The sequence below is a fragment of the Toxotes jaculatrix genome, chromosome 4, assembly GCF_017976425.1.
Source record: "Toxotes jaculatrix isolate fToxJac2 chromosome 4, fToxJac2.pri, whole genome shotgun sequence".
NCBI lineage: Eukaryota > Metazoa > Chordata > Actinopteri > Toxotidae > Toxotes > Toxotes jaculatrix.
The window spans coordinates 13481988-13500548 of record NC_054397.1 but is presented as its reverse complement, the minus strand read 5'-3'; the positions used below and the strand labels follow the sequence as shown (position 1 = coordinate 13500548).

General features: G+C 43.0%; 1 protein-coding gene across 1 annotated transcript in view; it reads left to right on the top strand.

The window, feature by feature from the left end:
• The window catches only part of ank2a (ankyrin 2a, neuronal), a 72585-nt gene extending 55660 nt beyond the window's left edge, over window positions 1–16925 (top strand). Inside the window, exons 48-54 of the mRNA XM_041035228.1 lie at window positions 10844–12661; window positions 13148–13237; window positions 13716–13799; window positions 14054–14218; window positions 14343–14516; window positions 14677–14768; window positions 15264–16925. Of these exons, the coding sequence (XP_040891162.1) occupies window positions 10844–12661; window positions 13148–13237; window positions 13716–13799; window positions 14054–14218; window positions 14343–14516; window positions 14677–14768; window positions 15264–15474 (2634 nt within the window). The 3' untranslated portion in view covers window positions 15475–16925. The remainder of the gene's footprint in view (window positions 1–10843; window positions 12662–13147; window positions 13238–13715; window positions 13800–14053; window positions 14219–14342; window positions 14517–14676; window positions 14769–15263) is intronic.
• Window positions 16926–18561: the final 1636 nt, after the last annotated feature.

Sequence of the window (18561 nt, the reverse complement as noted above, 5' to 3'; positions counted from 1 at the left end):
TTCAGTGGTGTCTCAAACTGAACTTAGGCCCCTCTCTCCCGACTCACCTGTTCCTCAGTTCAGATCCTGCCATATCAGTTCCGATGTGGAATTGTCAAGGCAAAGGTCGTTTACACCAGAGTCTACACTTTCAGACTGGGAGGGCACTGATTTGTGTCTGGAAAGCCTGTTTGACGAGACCAGGCCAGAGTCTCCGCAGTCAGTTTTATCAGACTTTGAGCTTCATAAGTTATTTAGTAGCAGGGCGTTGTCCCCGGAATCCGTGTCTTCCGATTTTGACTTTTCTCTCCTGCAGGACTGGTTGGCAGACTTTAGAGCATCCTCACCAGAATCTGTGGCATCAGTTGAGCAGTGTTTTTTGTCTCCTGGAATTCCACTTAGCCCAATGAAGAATCAACATTGCAACTATTACTTAGAGTACTCTCAAAGTAGACCAATGTCACCTCTCTCAACACTGTCAGATACTGAGTATTCCACATTTTTTCTGGAGGAATTGTTTGACCACAACAGGCCAGATTCGCCAGATTCACTTACTTTGCTGGTTGAGCCAAATCACGCAAAAGTTACTGTAACGGCATGCCCACCACTGTCCACTGCTAGGCCTCTTAGTTATGCAGATGTTGTACGGGGCTTTACACATGAAACACAAGTCAACCCTTTATGTGGCGTGAAGTCATCTGAGTTGAGACCTGTTCGGCTCTCCTCAGTGTCGTCAGATGAGGAGTGCACCCACTTTCCCGTAGACCATTGCGCCACCGAGTTAAGACCGCAGTCCCCCGATTCAGTGGTGTCTCAAACTGAACTTAGGCCCCTCTCTCCCGACTCACCTGTTCCTCAGTTCAGATCCTGCCATATCAGTTCCGATGTGGAATTGTCAAGGCAAAGGTCGTTTACACCAGAGTCTACACTTTCAGACTGGGAGGGCACTGATTTGTGTCTGGAAAGCCTGTTTGACGAGACCAGGCCAGAGTCTCCGCAGTCAGTTTTATCAGACTTTGAGCTTCATAAGTTATTTAGTAGCAGGGCGTTGTCCCCGGAATCCGTGTCTTCCGATTTTGACTTTTCTCTCCTGCAGGACTGGTTGGCAGACTTTAGAGCATCCTCACCAGAATCTGTGGCATCAGTTGAGCAGTGTTTTTTGTCTCCTGGAATTCCACTTGGCCCAATGAAGAATCAACATTGCAACTATTACTTAGAGTACTCTCAAAGTAGACCAATGTCACCTCTCTCAACACTGTCAGATACTGAGTATTCCACATTTTGTCTGGAGGAATTGTTTGACCACAACAGGCCAGATTGGCCAGATTCGCCAGATTCACTTACTTTGCTGGTTGAGCCAAATCACGCAAAAGTTACTGTAACGGCAAGCCCACCACTGTCCACTGCTAGGCCTCTTACTTATGCAGATGTTGTACGGGGCTTTACACATGAAACACAAGTCAACCCTTTATGTGGCGTGAAGTCATCTGAGTTGAGACCTGTTCGGCTCTCCTCAGTGTCGTCAGATGAGGAGTGCACCCACTTTCCCGTAGACCATTGCGCCACCGAGTTAAGACCGCAGTCCCCCGATTCAGTGGTGTCTCAAACTGAACTAAGGCCCCTCTCTCCCGACTCACCTGTTCCTCAGTTCAGATCCTGCCATATCAGTTCCGATGTGGAATTGTCAAGGCAAAGGTCGTTTACACCAGAGTCTACACTTTCAGACTGGGAGGGCACTGATTTGTGTCTGGAAAGCCTGTTTGACGAGACCAGGCCAGAGTCTCCGCAGTCAGTTTTATCAGACTTTGAGCTTCATAAGTTATTTAGTAGCAGGGCGTTGTCCCCGGAATCCGTGTCTTCCGATTTTGACTTTTCTCTCCTGCAGGACTGGTTGGCAGACTTTAGAGCATCCTCACCAGAATCTGTGGCATCAGTTGAGCAGTGTTTTTTGTCTCCTGGAATTCCACTTGGCCCGATGAAGAATCAACATTGCAACTATTACTTAGAGTACTCTCAAAGTAGACCAATGTCACCTCTCTCAACACTGTCAGATACTGAGTATTCCACATTTTGTCTGGAGGAATTGTTTGACCACAACAGGCCAGATTCGCCAGATTCAATTTCTTTGCTGGTTGAGCCAAATCACGCAAAAGTTACTGTAACGGCATGCCCACCACTGTCCACTGCTAGGCCTCTTAGTTATGCAGATGTTGTACGGGGCTTTACACATGAAACACAAGTCAACCCTTTATGTGGCGTGAAGTCATCTGAGTTGAGACCTGTTCGGCTCTCCTCAGTGTCGTCAGATGAGGAGTGCACCCACTTTCCCGTAGACCATTGCGCCACCGAGTTAAGACCGCAGTCCCCCGATTCAGTGGTGTCTCAAACTGAACTAAGGCCCCTCTCTCCCGACTCACCTGTTCCTCAGTTCAGATCCTGCCATATCAGTTCCGATGTGGAATTGTCAAGGCAAAGGTCGTTTACACCAGAGTCTGCACTTTCAGACTGGGAGGGCACTGATTTGTGTCTGGAAAGCCTGTTTGACGAGACCAGGCCAGAGTCTCCGCAGTCAGTTTTATCAGACTTTGAGCTTCATAAGTTATTTAGTAGCAGGGCGTTGTCCCCGGAATCCGTGTCTTCCGATTTTGACTTTTCTCTCCTGCAGGACTGGTTGGCAGACTTTAGAGCATCCTCACCAGAATCTGTGGCGTCAGTTGAGCAGTGTTTTTTGTCTCCTGGAATTCCACTTGGCCCGATGAAGAATCAACATTGCAACTATTACTTAGAGTACTCTCAAAGTAGACCAATGTCACCTCTCTCAACACTGTCAGATACTGAGTATTCCACATTTTGTCTGGAGGAATTGTTTGACCACAACAGGCCAGATTCGCCAGATTCACTTACTTTGCTGGTTGAGCCAAATCACGCAAAAGTTACTGTAACGGCAAGCCCACCACTGTCCACTGCTAGGCCTCTTACTTATGCAGATGTTGTACGGGGCTTTACACATGAAACACAAGTCAACCCTTTATGTGGCGTGAAGTCATCTGAGTTGAGACCTGTTCGGCTCTCCTCAGTGTCATCAGACGAGGAGTGCACCCACTTTCCCGTAGACCATTGCTCCACCGAGTTAAGACCGCAGTCCCCCGATTCAGTGGTGTCTCAAACTGAACTTAGGCCCCTCTCTCCCGACTCACCTGTTCCTCAGTTCAGATCCTGCCATATCAGTTCCGATGTGGAATTGTCAAAGCAAAGGTCGTTTACACCAGAGTCTACACTTTCAGACTGGGAGGGCACTGATTTGTGTCTGGAAAGCCTGTTTGACGAGACCAGGCCAGAGTCTCCGCAGTCAGTTTTATCAGACTTTGAGCTTCATAAGTTATTTAGTAGCAGGGCGTTGTCCCCGGAATCCGTGTCTTCCGATTTTGACTTTTCTCTCCTGCAGGACTGGTTGGCAGACTTTAGAGCATCCTCACCAGAATCTGTGGCATCAGTTGAGCAGTGTTTTTTGTCTCCTGGAATTCCACTTAGCCCAATGAAGAATCAACATTGCAACTATTACTTAGAGTACTCTCAAAGTAGACCAATGTCACCTCTCTCAACACTGTCAGATACTGAGTATTCCACATTTTTTCTGGAGGAATTGTTTGACCACAACAGGCCAGATTCGCCAGATTCACTTTCTTTGCTGGTTAAGCCAAATCACGCAAAAGTTACTGTAACGGCATGCCCACCACTGTCCACTGCTAGGCCTCTTAGTTATGCAGATGTTGTACGGGGCTTTACACATGAAACACAAGTCAACCCTTTATGTGGCGTGAAGTCATCTGAGTTGAGACCTGTTCGGCTCTCCTCAGTGTCGTCAGATGAGGAGTGCACCCACTTTCCCGTAGACCATTGCGCCACCGAGTTAAGACCGCAGTCCCCCGATTCAGTGGTGTCTCAAACTGAACTTAGGCCCCTCTCTCCCGACTCACCTGTTCCTCAGTTCAGATCCTGCCATATCAGTTCCGATGTGGAATTGTCAAGGCAAAGGTCGTTTACACCAGAGTCTACACTTTCAGACTGGGAGGGCACTGATTTGTGTCTGGAAAGCCTGTTTGACGAGACCAGGCCAGAGTCTCCGCAGTCAGTTTTATCAGACTTTGAGCTTCATAAGTTATTTAGTAGCAGGGCGTTGTCCCCGGAATCCGTGTCTTCCGATTTTGACTTTTCTCTCCTGCAGGACTGGTTGGCAGACTTTAGAGCATCCTCACCAGAATCTGTGGCATCAGTTGAGCAGTGTTTTTTGTCTCCTGGAATTCCACTTGGCCCAATGAAGAATCAACATTGCAACTATTACTTAGAGTACTCTCAAAGTAGACCAATGTCACCTCTCTCAACACTGTCAGATACTGAGTATTCCACATTTTGTCTGGAGGAATTGTTTGACCACAACAGGCCAGATTGGCCAGATTCGCCAGATTCACTTACTTTGCTGGTTGAGCCAAATCACGCAAAAGTTACTGTAACGGCAAGCCCACCACTGTCCACTGCTAGGCCTCTTACTTATGCAGATGTTGTACGGGGCTTTACACATGAAACACAAGTCAACCCTTTATGTGGCGTGAAGTCATCTGAGTTGAGACCTGTTCGGCTCTCCTCAGTGTCGTCAGATGAGGAGTGCACCCACTTTCCCGTAGACCATTGCGCCACCGAGTTAAGACCGCAGTCCCCCGATTCAGTGGTGTCTCAAACTGAACTAAGGCCCCTCTCTCCCGACTCACCTGTTCCTCAGTTCAGATCCTGCCATATCAGTTCCGATGTGGAATTGTCAAGGCAAAGGTCGTTTACACCAGAGTCTACACTTTCAGACTGGGAGGGCACTGATTTGTGTCTGGAAAGCCTGTTTGACGAGACCAGGCCAGAGTCTCCGCAGTCAGTTTTATCAGACTTTGAGCTTCATAAGTTATTTAGTAGCAGGGCGTTGTCCCCGGAATCCGTGTCTTCCGATTTTGACTTTTCTCTCCTGCAGGACTGGTTGGCAGACTTTAGAGCATCCTCACCAGAATCTGTGGCATCAGTTGAGCAGTGTTTTTTGTCTCCTGGAATTCCACTTGGCCCGATAAAGAATCAACATTGCAACTATTACTTAGAGTACTCTCAAAGTAGACCAATGTCACCTCTCTCAACACTGTCAGATACTGAGTATTCCACATTTTGTCTGGAGGAATTGTTTGACCACAACAGGCCAGATTCGCCAGATTCAATTTCTTTGCTGGTTGAGCCAAATCACGCAAAAGTTACTGTAACGGCATGCCCACCACTGTCCACTGCTAGGCCTCTTAGTTATGCAGATGTTGTACGGGGCTTTACACATGAAACACAAGTCAACCCTTTATGTGGCGTGAAGTCATCTGAGTTGAGACCTGTTCGTCTCTCCTCAGTGTCGTCAGATGAGGAGTGCACCCACTTTCCCGTAGACCATTGCGCCACCGAGTTAAGACCGCAGTCCCCCGATTCAGTGGTGTCTCAAACTGAACTAAGGCCCCTCTCTCCCGACTCACCTGTTCCTCAGTTCAGATCCTGCCATATCAGTTCCGATGTGGAATTGTCAAGGCAAAGGTCGTTTACACCAGAGTCTACACTTTCAGACTGGGAGGGCACTGATTTGTGTCTGGAAAGCCTGTTTGACGAGACCAGGCCAGAGTCTCCGCAGTCAGTTTTATCAGACTTTGAGCTTCATAAGTTATTTAGTAGCAGGGCGTTGTCCCCGGAATCCGTGTCTTCCGATTTTGACTTTTCTCTCCTGCAGGACTGGTTGACAGATTTTAGAGCATCCTCACCAGAATCTGCGGCATCAGTTGAGCAGTGTTTTTTGTCTCCTGGAATTCCACTTGGCCCGATGAAGAATCAACATTGCAACTATTACTTAGAGTACTCTCAAAGTAGACCAATGTCACCTCTCTCAACACTGTCAGATACTGAGTATTCCACATTTTGTCTGGAGGAATTGTTTGACCACAACAGGCCAGATTCGCCAGATTCACTTACTTTGCTGGTTGAGCCAAATCACGCAAAAGTTACTGTAACGGCAAGCCCACCACTGTCCACTGCTAGGCCTCTTACTTATGCAGATGTTGTACGGGGCTTTACACATGAAACACAAGTCAACCCTTTATGTGGCGTGAAGTCATCTGAGTTGAGACCTGTTCGGCTCTCCTCAGTGTCGTCAGATGAGGAGTGCACCCACTTTCCCATAGACCATTGCGCCACCGAGTTAAGACCGCAGTCCCCCGATTCAGTGGTGTCTCAAACTGAACTAAGGCCCCTCTCTCCCGACTCACCTGTTCCTCAGTTCAGATCCTGCCATATCAGTTCCGATGTGGAATTGTCAAGGCAAAGGTCGTTTACACCAGAGTCTACACTTTCAGACTGGGAGGGCACTGATTTGTGTCTGGAAAGCCTGTTTGACGAGACCAGGCCAGAGTCTCCGCAGTCAGTTTTATCAGACTTTGAGCTTCATAAGTTATTTAGTAGCAGGGCGTTGTCCCCGGAATCCGTGTCTTCCGATTTTGACTTTTCTCTCCTGCAGGACTGGTTGGCAGACTTTAGAGCATCCTCACCAGAATCTGTGGCGTCAGTTGAGCAGTGTTTTTTGTCTCCTGGAATTCCACTTGGCCCAATGAAGAATCAACATTGCAACTATTACTTAGAGTACTCTCAAAGTAGACCAATGTCACCTCTCTCAACACTGTCAGATACTGAGTATTCCACATTTTGTCTGGAGGAATTGTTTGACCACAACAGGCCAGATTCACCAGATTCACTTACTTTGCTGGTTGAGCCAAATCATGCAAAAGTTACTGTAACGGCATGCCCACCACTGTCCACTGCTAGGCCTCTTACTTATGCAGATGTTGTACGGGGCTTTACACATGAAACACAAGTCAACCCTTTATGTGGTGTGAAGTCATCTGAGTTGAGACCTGTTCGGCTCTCCTCAGTGTCATCAGACGAGGAGTGCACCCACTTTCCCGTAGACCATTGCTCCACCGAGTTAAGACCGCAGTCCCCCGATTCAGTGGTGTCTCAAACTGAACTTAGGCCCCTCTCTCCCGACTCACCTGTTCCTCAGTTCAGATCCTGCCATATCAGTTCCGATGTGGAATTGTCAAGGCAAAGGTCGTTTACACCAGAGTCTACACTTTTAGACTGGGAGGGCACTGATTTGTGTCTGGAAAGCCTGTTTGACGAGACCAGGCCAGAGTCTCCGCAATCAGTTTTATCAGACTTTGAGCTTGATAAGTTATTTAGTAGCAGGGCGTTGTCCCCGGAATCCGTGTCTTCCGATTTTGACTTTTCTCTCCTGCAGGACTGGTTGGCAGACTTTAGAGCATCCTCACCAGAATCTGTGGCGTCAGTTGAGCAGTGTTTTCTGTCTCCTGGAATTTCACTTGGCCCAATGAAGAATCAACATTGCAACTATTACTTAGAGTACTCTCAAAGTAGACCAATGTCACCTCTCTCAACACTGTCAGATACTGAGAATTCCACATTTTGTCTGGAGGAATTGTTTGACCACAACAGGCCAGATTCGCCAGATTCACTTACTTTGCTGGTTGAGCCAAATCACGCAAAAGTTACTGTAACGGCAAGCCCACCACTGTCCACTGCTAGGCCTCTTACTTATGCAGATGTTGTGCAGGGCTTCACACATGAAAAATATGCCAATTTTTTATTTCATAAACAAAATACATCCCTGCATCACATTTTCCCTGAATTGAAACCATGTGTTCCTGAACAATATGCTTCAAAAAATGAGTCACAGGAACATACTTCCCAACTTTCATTTGTCCCTATCAAATCCATGTCACCCGATTCTACTGTATTATCTAATCAGTCCCAGTTCAGACACCAGCCTTTGCCTAACTGCTTCATGTCACATGTGTATGATCCATTATATAAGGGGCAGTGTTCTTGTTGTGAAATAAGAGCTCATGAATATACCCTAGAAAAACAGTTATGCATTGTCAGTCCCGTATCACAACAACATTGTGAACATTTTTCAACGTTTTCTTCTTGTACATCAAAAGAATACAAAAGAGCAGATGGGTTTCAGTTGTCGAGCACTGTAATGACAGGTTCTTTCTCACCAGTATGCGACAGTGATATTTTTCAATCTGTTTTAGCTGACACAAGAACCATAAGCCCTCACGAGCAAGCAGGAGAATGCAAATTTATTGAAAGTCCTTTTCTTTCTGGGCATACACCACCATCACCTGAAATATTACATCCAGGTGATGAATATTCAACCTGCTTATTCACTTACCAGAGGCAATCTTCTCCTCAGTCATTTGCCTCATTTGATGAGTTCACTGCCCTTTCTCCCGACTCACAAATTCCTCAGTTTGACTGTCAACCTTGTTATTACATGCATTTATCCGAAAACAGATCTGTTTCACCAGATTCCATTATACTGGAGGAAGATTATACTGATTCATGTCTTGATAGTTTGTTTGTTGAGACCAGACCAGATTCTCCAGAGTCTGTTGTGTTTGACAGTGAATTTCATGAATCCTTTAACTCTATGCCATCCTATGAGTACACACAGTCATTCCTTGATCACTGGCTGTCTGAGTTAAGACCATCAGATCCTCAAGTTCTTGAGTCAATTGGAGATTCAGATGAAGTTTTACACCAGCTGCCATGTGGGCAAAACCTTCCAGATGTTTACAAAGACAACAGACTTGCATATAAGCCAGTCTCCAGAAGGTTAATGGCACACGTACGTGATCCAGTCTATGGACGAAAATATGTCTACGATAAGGTTAATTACTTTGAAGATGTAGCTGATAAGTGTTCGAGGATTGTTTGTGATCAAAAGAAATTTGAGGATTTAGAAGTTTGCATGGAAGAGCCATGTAGCCAAGCCAAATCTTGTCATTTTGAAGGCATCATACCTGACTCCAAACCAATACAGGATTCTTCACTATCCCACTCTACAGTAGCACATTCATATCCTGAAATGTTGATGCCATTAACTGGAACAGCTGAGACACAACCCATAGCCCCTTCCTCAAACACTAATGACCACTCTTTTTTTATCAGGCCCCCTCCCTGGACTGCAAAGTATCTAGACTAGATCAAGTCAGATCGCTTAGCTTTAGCCAGTTTTGTACTGAGTTGAGTCACATTCCATCTGTAGAGCAAAAATTTGGATTTCATCAAGCTGTCTGGCTGGAGGAGGCCTTCCATGAACACATTCAAGCAAGGAGAGACACAATGAAACGAAGACCACTTGTTCATAAACATAAATGGGCAGATCTTGAATCACAATTGAAGATGACACACACCCAAGATTTGATTTCCAAGAACATGAAAAGAAAATCCATGAGTGAGGACAAGAGCAAAAGTTCCAGGGTGTCGGTAAGACAGCATAAGCTCTTGTTCAGCAGTGATTGCTGTGTTGCTTTCAAAAGTAATGAATATGGCAATACTGAAAGTGTGAATTTAGAACTCTTGCCTAAAGCTTTCATTAATAACCCACAAAGGCTTGCGATGGCATGTTTGCATCAGAGTAGAAGAAATTATATCTCAGAGGAACACAACTAATAGAAAATACAGAATGACCATGTTTTAGTGACATGAGCTTCTTTCCCTGGTGTCAAACAGTGTTTTGTTTGACACTCATAAGCTACACAGACAGACCACATTTAGACCACCTGACATGACTGCTTCAAGCACAAAAGGATTCAAGTGCCTTAATTATATTTTGTCTATGTGCTAGCTGTGTTTTTCTAAGATTACAGTCTACTCTAATTGCACTAAGTTGCATAGTCAGTTTCTTAACAGCCATAAAAGTCTAAACCAAGTGATGCACTTGCCACAACTAGAAGCATGTACTGTCTGTTATGTTTGCCTTCCTGTTTGTAAGGTTCAGGCTCCCACCATTTTCATAACAAACCTATAAACATATCACAGAGACATACTTCTCTATTGGTGCTTGTGATGTTTCCTAACATGACTATGCCCCAGTAACAGTCATATCCAAAGTAGTACAGCTTAAAATTCAGTTGGGTTACAAAGCTAAATGTGATAACATAATTGCATGTCTGCAGCTAGACATTGCTTCTATCACCCCTCTATCACATTCTGTGTTCTCAAATGTCTAGGCTGGGGACACAACACCACTGGTTGATTGTGTTAATTGTATTATTTCCATGTGTAGATGTTTTTCAAAATATGTTTTTTGTTGTAATAAGAGAGTTATTTACCTTTTGGAAAATGGGGCAGACAGTAATAGGGTTTGACTGTGACAAATACTGCAAAAACTGGTGGGTTTCGCATTTTTATGGGAAGCGCAGTGCTTCCTGCTCTTACATTACAACAGGGCAGCAACTGTTTGCTTGAATGGACTGTAAAATGACGCACGTTCAACTTCATGTTACAACAAATCTTGATTTTGACTCAAATTCATTTGTGCCCTGCCTTAAGTAATCATGGTAATCAATCATTATAAAATGAAAGTGTTACTCAATACTGATACTCAATACAGTTCCTCCAAACGTGCTATTATCAACAATATTTCAAAAATATCTTAATTTTGCAGCATTTTAATTAGGCAGTTCAATTATGTACAGTAATTTTTTTTAATTGTTTGTGATCTGTGGGAGAAATATTAACAAGCATATATGCTACTGCAAATGGAAGTGGGCTACAAGTGAATTTCCTCATCTGAAACACTGCTCCTGTATAAAAAATCAGAACCTGCCCTTGACAAACGCATGTTTTATTTGACTGGTTTGACCTTTCATCACTAAAAGAAATCACAAAACATATCTAATTATAATTTGTTCCCATTCCCCTGTATCATTTCTTGCAGGTATCAACAGCATCTTTCAGGACAGATCTTTCAGAATCTTCAGAACAAAAAAATGTTGGTTTAGGACAGAGTCAGATGCCACCCTTGGCAAATGATTCAAACACACTTTCCACTGAAAAGCTAGAATTGCCAATTCCAGGTGCTTTTGACCTAAGTAAAACACAATCTGAAATCACATTGACCAATCAAAGTAGTTCATCACAGGAAAAAGATGAAAAACAGTCATTCCCCAAACAAAGTGAAGATTCTGGCTCAGCTAAATCAAGCTCAGAGACGCCAGACTTGCTCTGTCAAACAGCCCAAGGCAGTCTAGATGATAAAATCATCATGTCCTCAGAATCCACTCCAACACCACCAGAGTCGAGGTCCCCTCAGCTTGATCAGCTGCTATCAGAACTGGAGGAGATGAAACTTAAGTTTAGACCAGAGACACTTGACCCACCTCTGTCAGATTCCAGTGATGAAAGCTCTAAAGTTGATCAAATTTACAAGTTTGAAGACCTCTCACCTGAAGATCAGTGTGCTACAGAAGATGGTGATATTGTCAGTGTGTTTTCTGTGGTACAGCTGGCAGTTGACACTGACCACACAAAAGTAGGAGTCACAGAGCCTGCACAATTCCAGACATCCATTCAAGATGAACCTGAATTAGTCTCAGCTGCTCCCGATCTAACAAAAACCTCTGAGACCAGTGTGCCATCAAGCCTGGGAAAAGAAAGTCCTGTATCCCCTACTGAATCCCTTTCAATCCCAGAATCTCCCCAAGGAATTTGTGAGGCGACTGAAACATCACTGAACTCAAATCTTCCTTTAGATATATTCCAGTCCAGTAAATATGTTGAAAATGCTGCTGTTTCCTCAGTGTCTTTCCCCAAAATAGCTGCAAAGAGTCAGTCTGAGTTTCCAGGAGAAAATCTGGTAAATCTTTGTGAGGAAGAGTCTACTACTAACATTCTTCAAAGTCAAGAACAATGTGAATCAACTACACCATCTAATGACTCAAGGCGTGCAAGAGAAGAAACATCAACACAGAGTATCAAAGATCAGCTTCCACATTTATGGGATGTAACCTCTGTTGAAGGCATTCAGGCTGAAGATTTTTCTTCACAGTCTCTTTCTGATTTGACTCCTGAGACAGTTACATCTGCAAGACATTTTAGCTTCAAGGAACTGATCCCTTACCCGTCCTCAGGAAACTTTGAGACATCTTCAGATGAAGATAGGCCAAGGACCAGTGGACAGTATTCAGAAGAATCTCTGACTCCAGTAGACTATGATTGTTTTGCTTCTCAACCTACTTCAATTAAACCTAAAGCAGAGGTGATGTCGTCGACCTCTGATGAGGAGTACAGCATCCCACCTGGGTATGCAGAGACCTCTTCTACTACAACCATCTATACCCACATGCCTCCAGGATACGCAGAGATGGTGCATAGTGGTGCAGACAGCCCTACCTTTGAATACTCTGATCCAGAGCCTTACTTTGACTGCAAACAAGCAGCATCAGACTTCTCAGAGAATGAGCCAGATGAACCTGAGTCAAGAACGAGGTCAAGGGGAGGTCAACCCCAGGATCATCTCAGCCATTCTGGAGTGATAGAAAAGGTGACACGAGGAGTGCTATTGTCATCAGGAAGTGAAGATTATGAGGATGCTCCTTTTGTCCAGGAGCCTCTTCATAATATACATGAAGAGAGTGAAGAATTAATACACTATTCTGAAACATCAGATGAAGAATTCTCCTTGTGTGAGGCTTCACAACCGCCCCATGTCTGTGAAGTTAGGGCTTGTGGTGATACTGATAATTCTCTGACAAGGGTAAGATAAGATTTGGTAAACCATTCCAACCTGCAAGCTTTCCCTAGAGCTGAGCTTCACCAAAACCAATATTTGCTTAAGAGAGGAATGACTGCTAACCCTCTGGCCACATGGATGGGATCTAAAACTCCTTATAAGTCACATTTTGTTTTAATTTCAGATTTAACCAGTCCTAACTCAGCATGTCACTTTGCCGCCTGTAATCAGCTGTATCACTCACAGTGATAGCACAAACTACATGTTTTTTTCACCAGCAATAAGAACATTAATTCTTTAATTAAGCATGGTGTGTTTTGCAAATGTTTTTCCAAGCTACAGACTGCCATGTTGCACTTTCCTATGTGAGACATGAACAGCTCATCGTAAAATTCTTAAAATCAATGGAAAGTGCACCATATCAATCTGCGTATTGCTTTCTTTGCTGCAAACATAGCATTCACATATTGTCATTCATTAAATCTTAATGGATTTGGTTTGCTTGGTCAGGAGATCAACGCTGAGCTCGGATCAATGTCAGAAAGTTCAGATGATGAATTTTTGACCACCAGAATAGTGCGAAGGAGAGTTGTCATTCAGGTATCTGATTTAGCATGACTCATGGTGTTTTAAATGAGCATGGCCGTGGTTTTCAGAGTGCAACTTTAACCAGACTAGGTCTTCACTGTGAAGTTAAAATATTTACTGTCTAACAATCTGTCATCTCATCAAAATGGGTGAAAAGTGTGTGTATGAAGATTTAGGGTTTAAAAGGAACCTATCACTTGATTTGCACAGATGGCTGGACCTCATGGAGGTGTTTTATGCTGCTGTGAGCATTTCTTTGTTGGTTTATTTGACAACATAACCTTTTTTCCCTGAGAATGCAAGTTTGTTTCCTGCATCCCAGAGTCCCTGTTCTCTCAATGAATCGCCACCTAACATGCAAGTTTTGTATCCTGTTTTTTTCTCCAAGATGCGTTGGAATTAAATTTTTGAAGTATAGAATTAAACACATAAACATTACACTGACCCAACTTAGCATTTCTGATTATTTTTTGTCATGTTTCCTTTACAGGCTGATGAAATGCCTGACCTCCCCACTCAGTCAGTGACCGAAGAAAAGTACAAGGATGAAAATGGACACATTGTCGTCAAAAGGGTAAATCAAAATATTACATTAGTACTCATACACACATCACACGGCAGTTTTTAACTGGAAGTGACAACAGCCAGTAAAGCTTAACAAAGCAAATTTGTTATTGTGCAGTAATACCGAAGGATCTTTGTTGCACTGCTGCTCAATTTCATTCACTGGTTTTTGGAATGTTTGCCACTAAATATGTAGTTAATTACCATTTCCCTTAAACAAATCCCTCACCTCCTAATGGTCTTTGAACACATGATCTTCCTCAGGTTACCCGTAAAATTATTCGCAAGTGTGTGTCCGCGGATGGCACGGAGCATGAAGAGGTGTCGGTGGAAGGCGCTCCCCAGGGGTCCATCAGTATGACAGAGGGAGATGGGTATTCCAAAGTTGTGAAGCGGACTATACTGAAGAGTGAGGGAGACCATACAGAGGTGTGGGTCCTCTATATTACGCATGTGGTCATTATCATAGAAAAAATCAGACATACCAACATTTATGTTGGTAGTGGTTTATAATTGACAATTAAAAAACAAATTACTATTTTTCCTGACCCAGGTAACATTCACTGAATGTGCGGGTTTGTCAGCATCAAGGCAGGACACAGCTGAGGGTAGTAAGGTCAGCCTCGTAGAAAGGACAATGGTGGTGGAGGGCGAAAGGACAGTGACACACCAGGGTGATCCGTCTTTGGCCTCTGACCTCCCCTCAGCCCAAGACGACTTCAAACAGGTTTGTTAATCATGTTGCACATGCCAACCTGATACACTGTATGTAGTAGCGATTGTATTAGCTGTGCATATGGAGAGGTACCAAGTCTCAGTATTGTTTTTTTCATAACTAAATCATTCCAAATTAAGCGATGATTGTTTTCTCCTTTTAATGCCACCAGGCACTAGGTTATGTAAGTGGTTTTAGCAGAACAGAGCTCCCTCATGTGGTAGAAAGAGAGACTATCAAAGAAGACGGGACTGTGGTCAGGAGGTGTGTGAGTGCTGGGGTGCACCTGTTTGATTGTGTGTGGCTAATTGTGTTTTGTGTGTGTGGGTTTTTTACAGCAACAGCTGTGCTGTGGGTTTTATTAGTTTTACTAATATTGAATGTTTCAATTGCTAACATTAACCACTTTGTCAGGTAGCGCTGTGATATTTTAGCTTATATGTAGTCACGGTGAAGGTGCCACCACACAGTATCTGAACTTGGATATTTACTTTAAGTGTTTTTTTAAACATAATCTTTAGGTTTCTGGAGTTAGACATAGCTATGAAGTTGCTGTGCACAAAATCACAACTGCATGCTGGGTTAACAAAGCCTAAAATAATTTGTGGGTGTTTTGTTTCTCTCCCATAAGATACTTTACAACTATAGCAGCATCTGTTCCTTCAGTTTAATTTCCACAGAACCATGGGTGCATTTTTTTTGAAGATGCTGACCTGTTTTCGTGTGTTTATTTCCACTCCCTCTTTGCTCCATCTCTAGGGCTCACATGCGTAAAGGTCGCACCCTCAGACAAACAGTGGTGAAGGGAGCTGGGCAGCGCAGACAGGTTCTTCTAGAGAAAGTGGACAGTCCCAGAAAAGGTGGGTCAAAACCACGTGAACTCCAGCAGCATCTCCACCAGCTCTTTCACCGTTACTATGAAGAAGACAAGAAGGACAATGATGAGGACGAAGAGGAGGAGGAAGAGTAGAAGAATGTGTAACACTCCACCCGACTCCCTGGCTCTGCCCATGCTAAAGTCACCCCTAATCCTATGCATTAGCCAACTGCAATCCCAGTGTGCACCATGGCACTTCAACGCTACCACGGTCTTCCCACTTAAGTCCTGGAAGATGACATTTTGTCCACAATTTGGAGTTTTCTTCCCTGGCTGGTATTATGTATTCATGATTTTCTTTTCATGTTCTGATGTTGTTTTGCCTTTTTGTGACCAAAGAAAGCTTTTCCTGATTAATTTTACTTTCCGTGTCAGAATTGTCTTTGATATTTTTGTCCTGATGCTGTGGTAGAGCAACAAAAAAGAAAGAGAAAACAATGGAATACTATTTACATCAACTAACTCAAAAACCTCTTGAAGGTAAAGAACGTTTTACCCGCAAAATACTGGTACTACTCTCTGGGTAGGTGCTTGGACTGAAAGACAATATTTCACACTGCACTGCCTCTCACAACCAGAGTTTCTCAGATATTCCTAACTGAAAAATTGTCTCACTCATTGTACTAGCCTCTCCACTCTTTTGATTCAGGTGGTCATGATGTCACACAGAGAAATCCAGACTGTATCAACACTGAATTTAACTGCTGCTGCTGCTGTGTTTTGTGTAGGCTATGTGTAATCTGTCTTTGGAAATTATATATTATCTATAATCTAGACATTACTAACATCTGTAGCCTAGGAATTAATAATCACTCATGTGAAGTAGAGCAGGCATGACTAATCAACATCTGTCATTATGATCCTAGCTTTGACTGCTTTGTAGTTCTATGGATTGCCCTTCTGCCTCTCTTTCCCTTCTGTGTGTGTGTCTTTCTTTCTCTCTTATTATGTTTAATTCTAATGTTCTTTTTTTGTTTTTGGGGTTGTTTGGGGTTTTTTTGGCTTTTGTTTCTGGCTTTTTCTCTTGAATTGTTGATCTTGACTTGTTTTGTATGACTGTTGAGAGAATGTTTTGAGAAACTGTTGAGTTAAATACTGATTGACAGCTGGTTTGAAAAGGGTATTTTAGGTTATTGAAGATGTCTTAGTTTAGAGTTGATCTTTTTTGATTCTGAGTTTAGCTTAGTAGTTAATATAGAGAAATTCTCTATTTAACCTTTAGTTTGAACGCCAATGAGAAGCTTCTTTTTATAAAGAAGTCCCTCAGAATTTGCCACTGGGGAATGAGATCACGAAAGCTGTTGAAGAGACACTTGTCTTGTATAACGTGTGATAAGGTGATCAGATGTTTGTGCTTTATTTTTTGTTAAACTTTATTAGTTTATCTTTTCAACCAGAAAGTGTTAAGCCAGGCATTGGCAGTTGTGTGGTGTGTGTTTCTGAGTGAATGAGTCTGTGCGTGTAGTAGAGTCTCGCTAGTTTCTCTGAACAAAGAAAAAAAAAAAAACAGTTTATTTTACACAAACCGCATTTGCACTCCTGAATGTCAGGAGGGAATACCTCCTTGCTTTTTGTGCACAGGATATGAGGTACAGTATATCTTAGCCACAGGGATAGTCTCAAACAGATGATAAATACAAGATAATGATACACCAGACACACACGTAATGAGGCAGGTTGAGAGCTTAAATATACCATTATTCACAGCTCTGAGTATCGCTACTGTATGTATCTACAACATGTAATGTATTTATTTCACTATCACTGTTTATTTGTGATTTAGAAAAATGTAAAATGCAAACTAGTGGAAGTTCACTGTGACAGGTATGCTTTTAATTTGAAGAATCAGCATCCCTTTTCTGTGATGATGACAGTTATATACATAAACAATGCATATATAAATATCTATAAGGGCATGTATTACTGTATCAAAATTCAAAAAGACAAAAACAAAACGGCTGCAGTGTCTATGGCTGATAGAGAATAAAAGTCTACAAATGTACAGTGGTGTATTTTGTTATATCTTGTGAATTTAACTGTGTACAATTGTTTCACATGCTAACTTCAAATCATACTGTGAGGGTGGCCGAGAAACACGGTATCCAACAATTAGTTCTGGCAGTCTGGAGGAATTCCAAATTCCTTTTTAACAAAATTAGAATCTTGTTCAAAAACTTTACAATAAAAAGTGCACAATGGGCCAACCAGAAAGAGAAAACTAAGCAAAAAAGGTAAGAAAAATACAAATTTTAAAAAAGTAACTCACTTCTCAAATAAAATCAAACTAATACTCGACAAAAGAATTCACTCTAAACTGCCCTTCTGGCTATGCCCCTGGAGTTTGGGTCCATGGTAGGAGCAACAATCTGGCGCTGTGCCTCTCTCCTCTCTAGCCTCTGGCCACCACTAGTGATGGTCCTCTGACACCCGAGGCGCCGACACATGCGCGGTAGCTCATGAAGCAGTTGTATCGAACCACTGTGCCAAGGTGTGGTTTGGTCACGTGACCAAACCCACTGAGTCTTAATAAAAACTCATAAACAGTTACACAAGCACACCCACTGCCCTGTTTTTCAAGCACACCCTCTTTACCCACGTACACACAAACTTCTTTACCAACAAAGCCCAAAACATACCATGATATAATCTGTATTTGCACCAGTACCATGTGAAAATGACATCAGTCGGTATATGTAGAGCACATCTCATGAATGTACCACCATTTCAGTGCACAACACAAAATATAAGGGAACATTATGTAGGGGTACAATCAGCCATGCCAAATAACAAACATGGTTTTCTATTATCATTATTATTAAAAATCCACTTGAAACCACGTTATCATCTGGTGCAGTCAAACAGAAAAGTACTATTTATCTAGCTCCATGATAGTCAGACTCGGAGTCAGACGTGTGTGGTTTGGTTATGAAAAATCATGTGATTTATGACGTATGAACCACATTACTGCCTCATTCGGTATCGAAACCCTGTCACTGGTTTAGTTGTCTTGCAACAATGAAGCATGGATTTGATTCCCGTCAGAGCTGTGTGTTATTTAGCTCATGAATTAGACATTTGGAATGAGATCACATTTGCCATCTGGGAACGGAACAACCAGTATTCAACATCTTTTAAGCTATGGACTATTCAGACTTGTTTTAGGATAGCTTACAATCCATA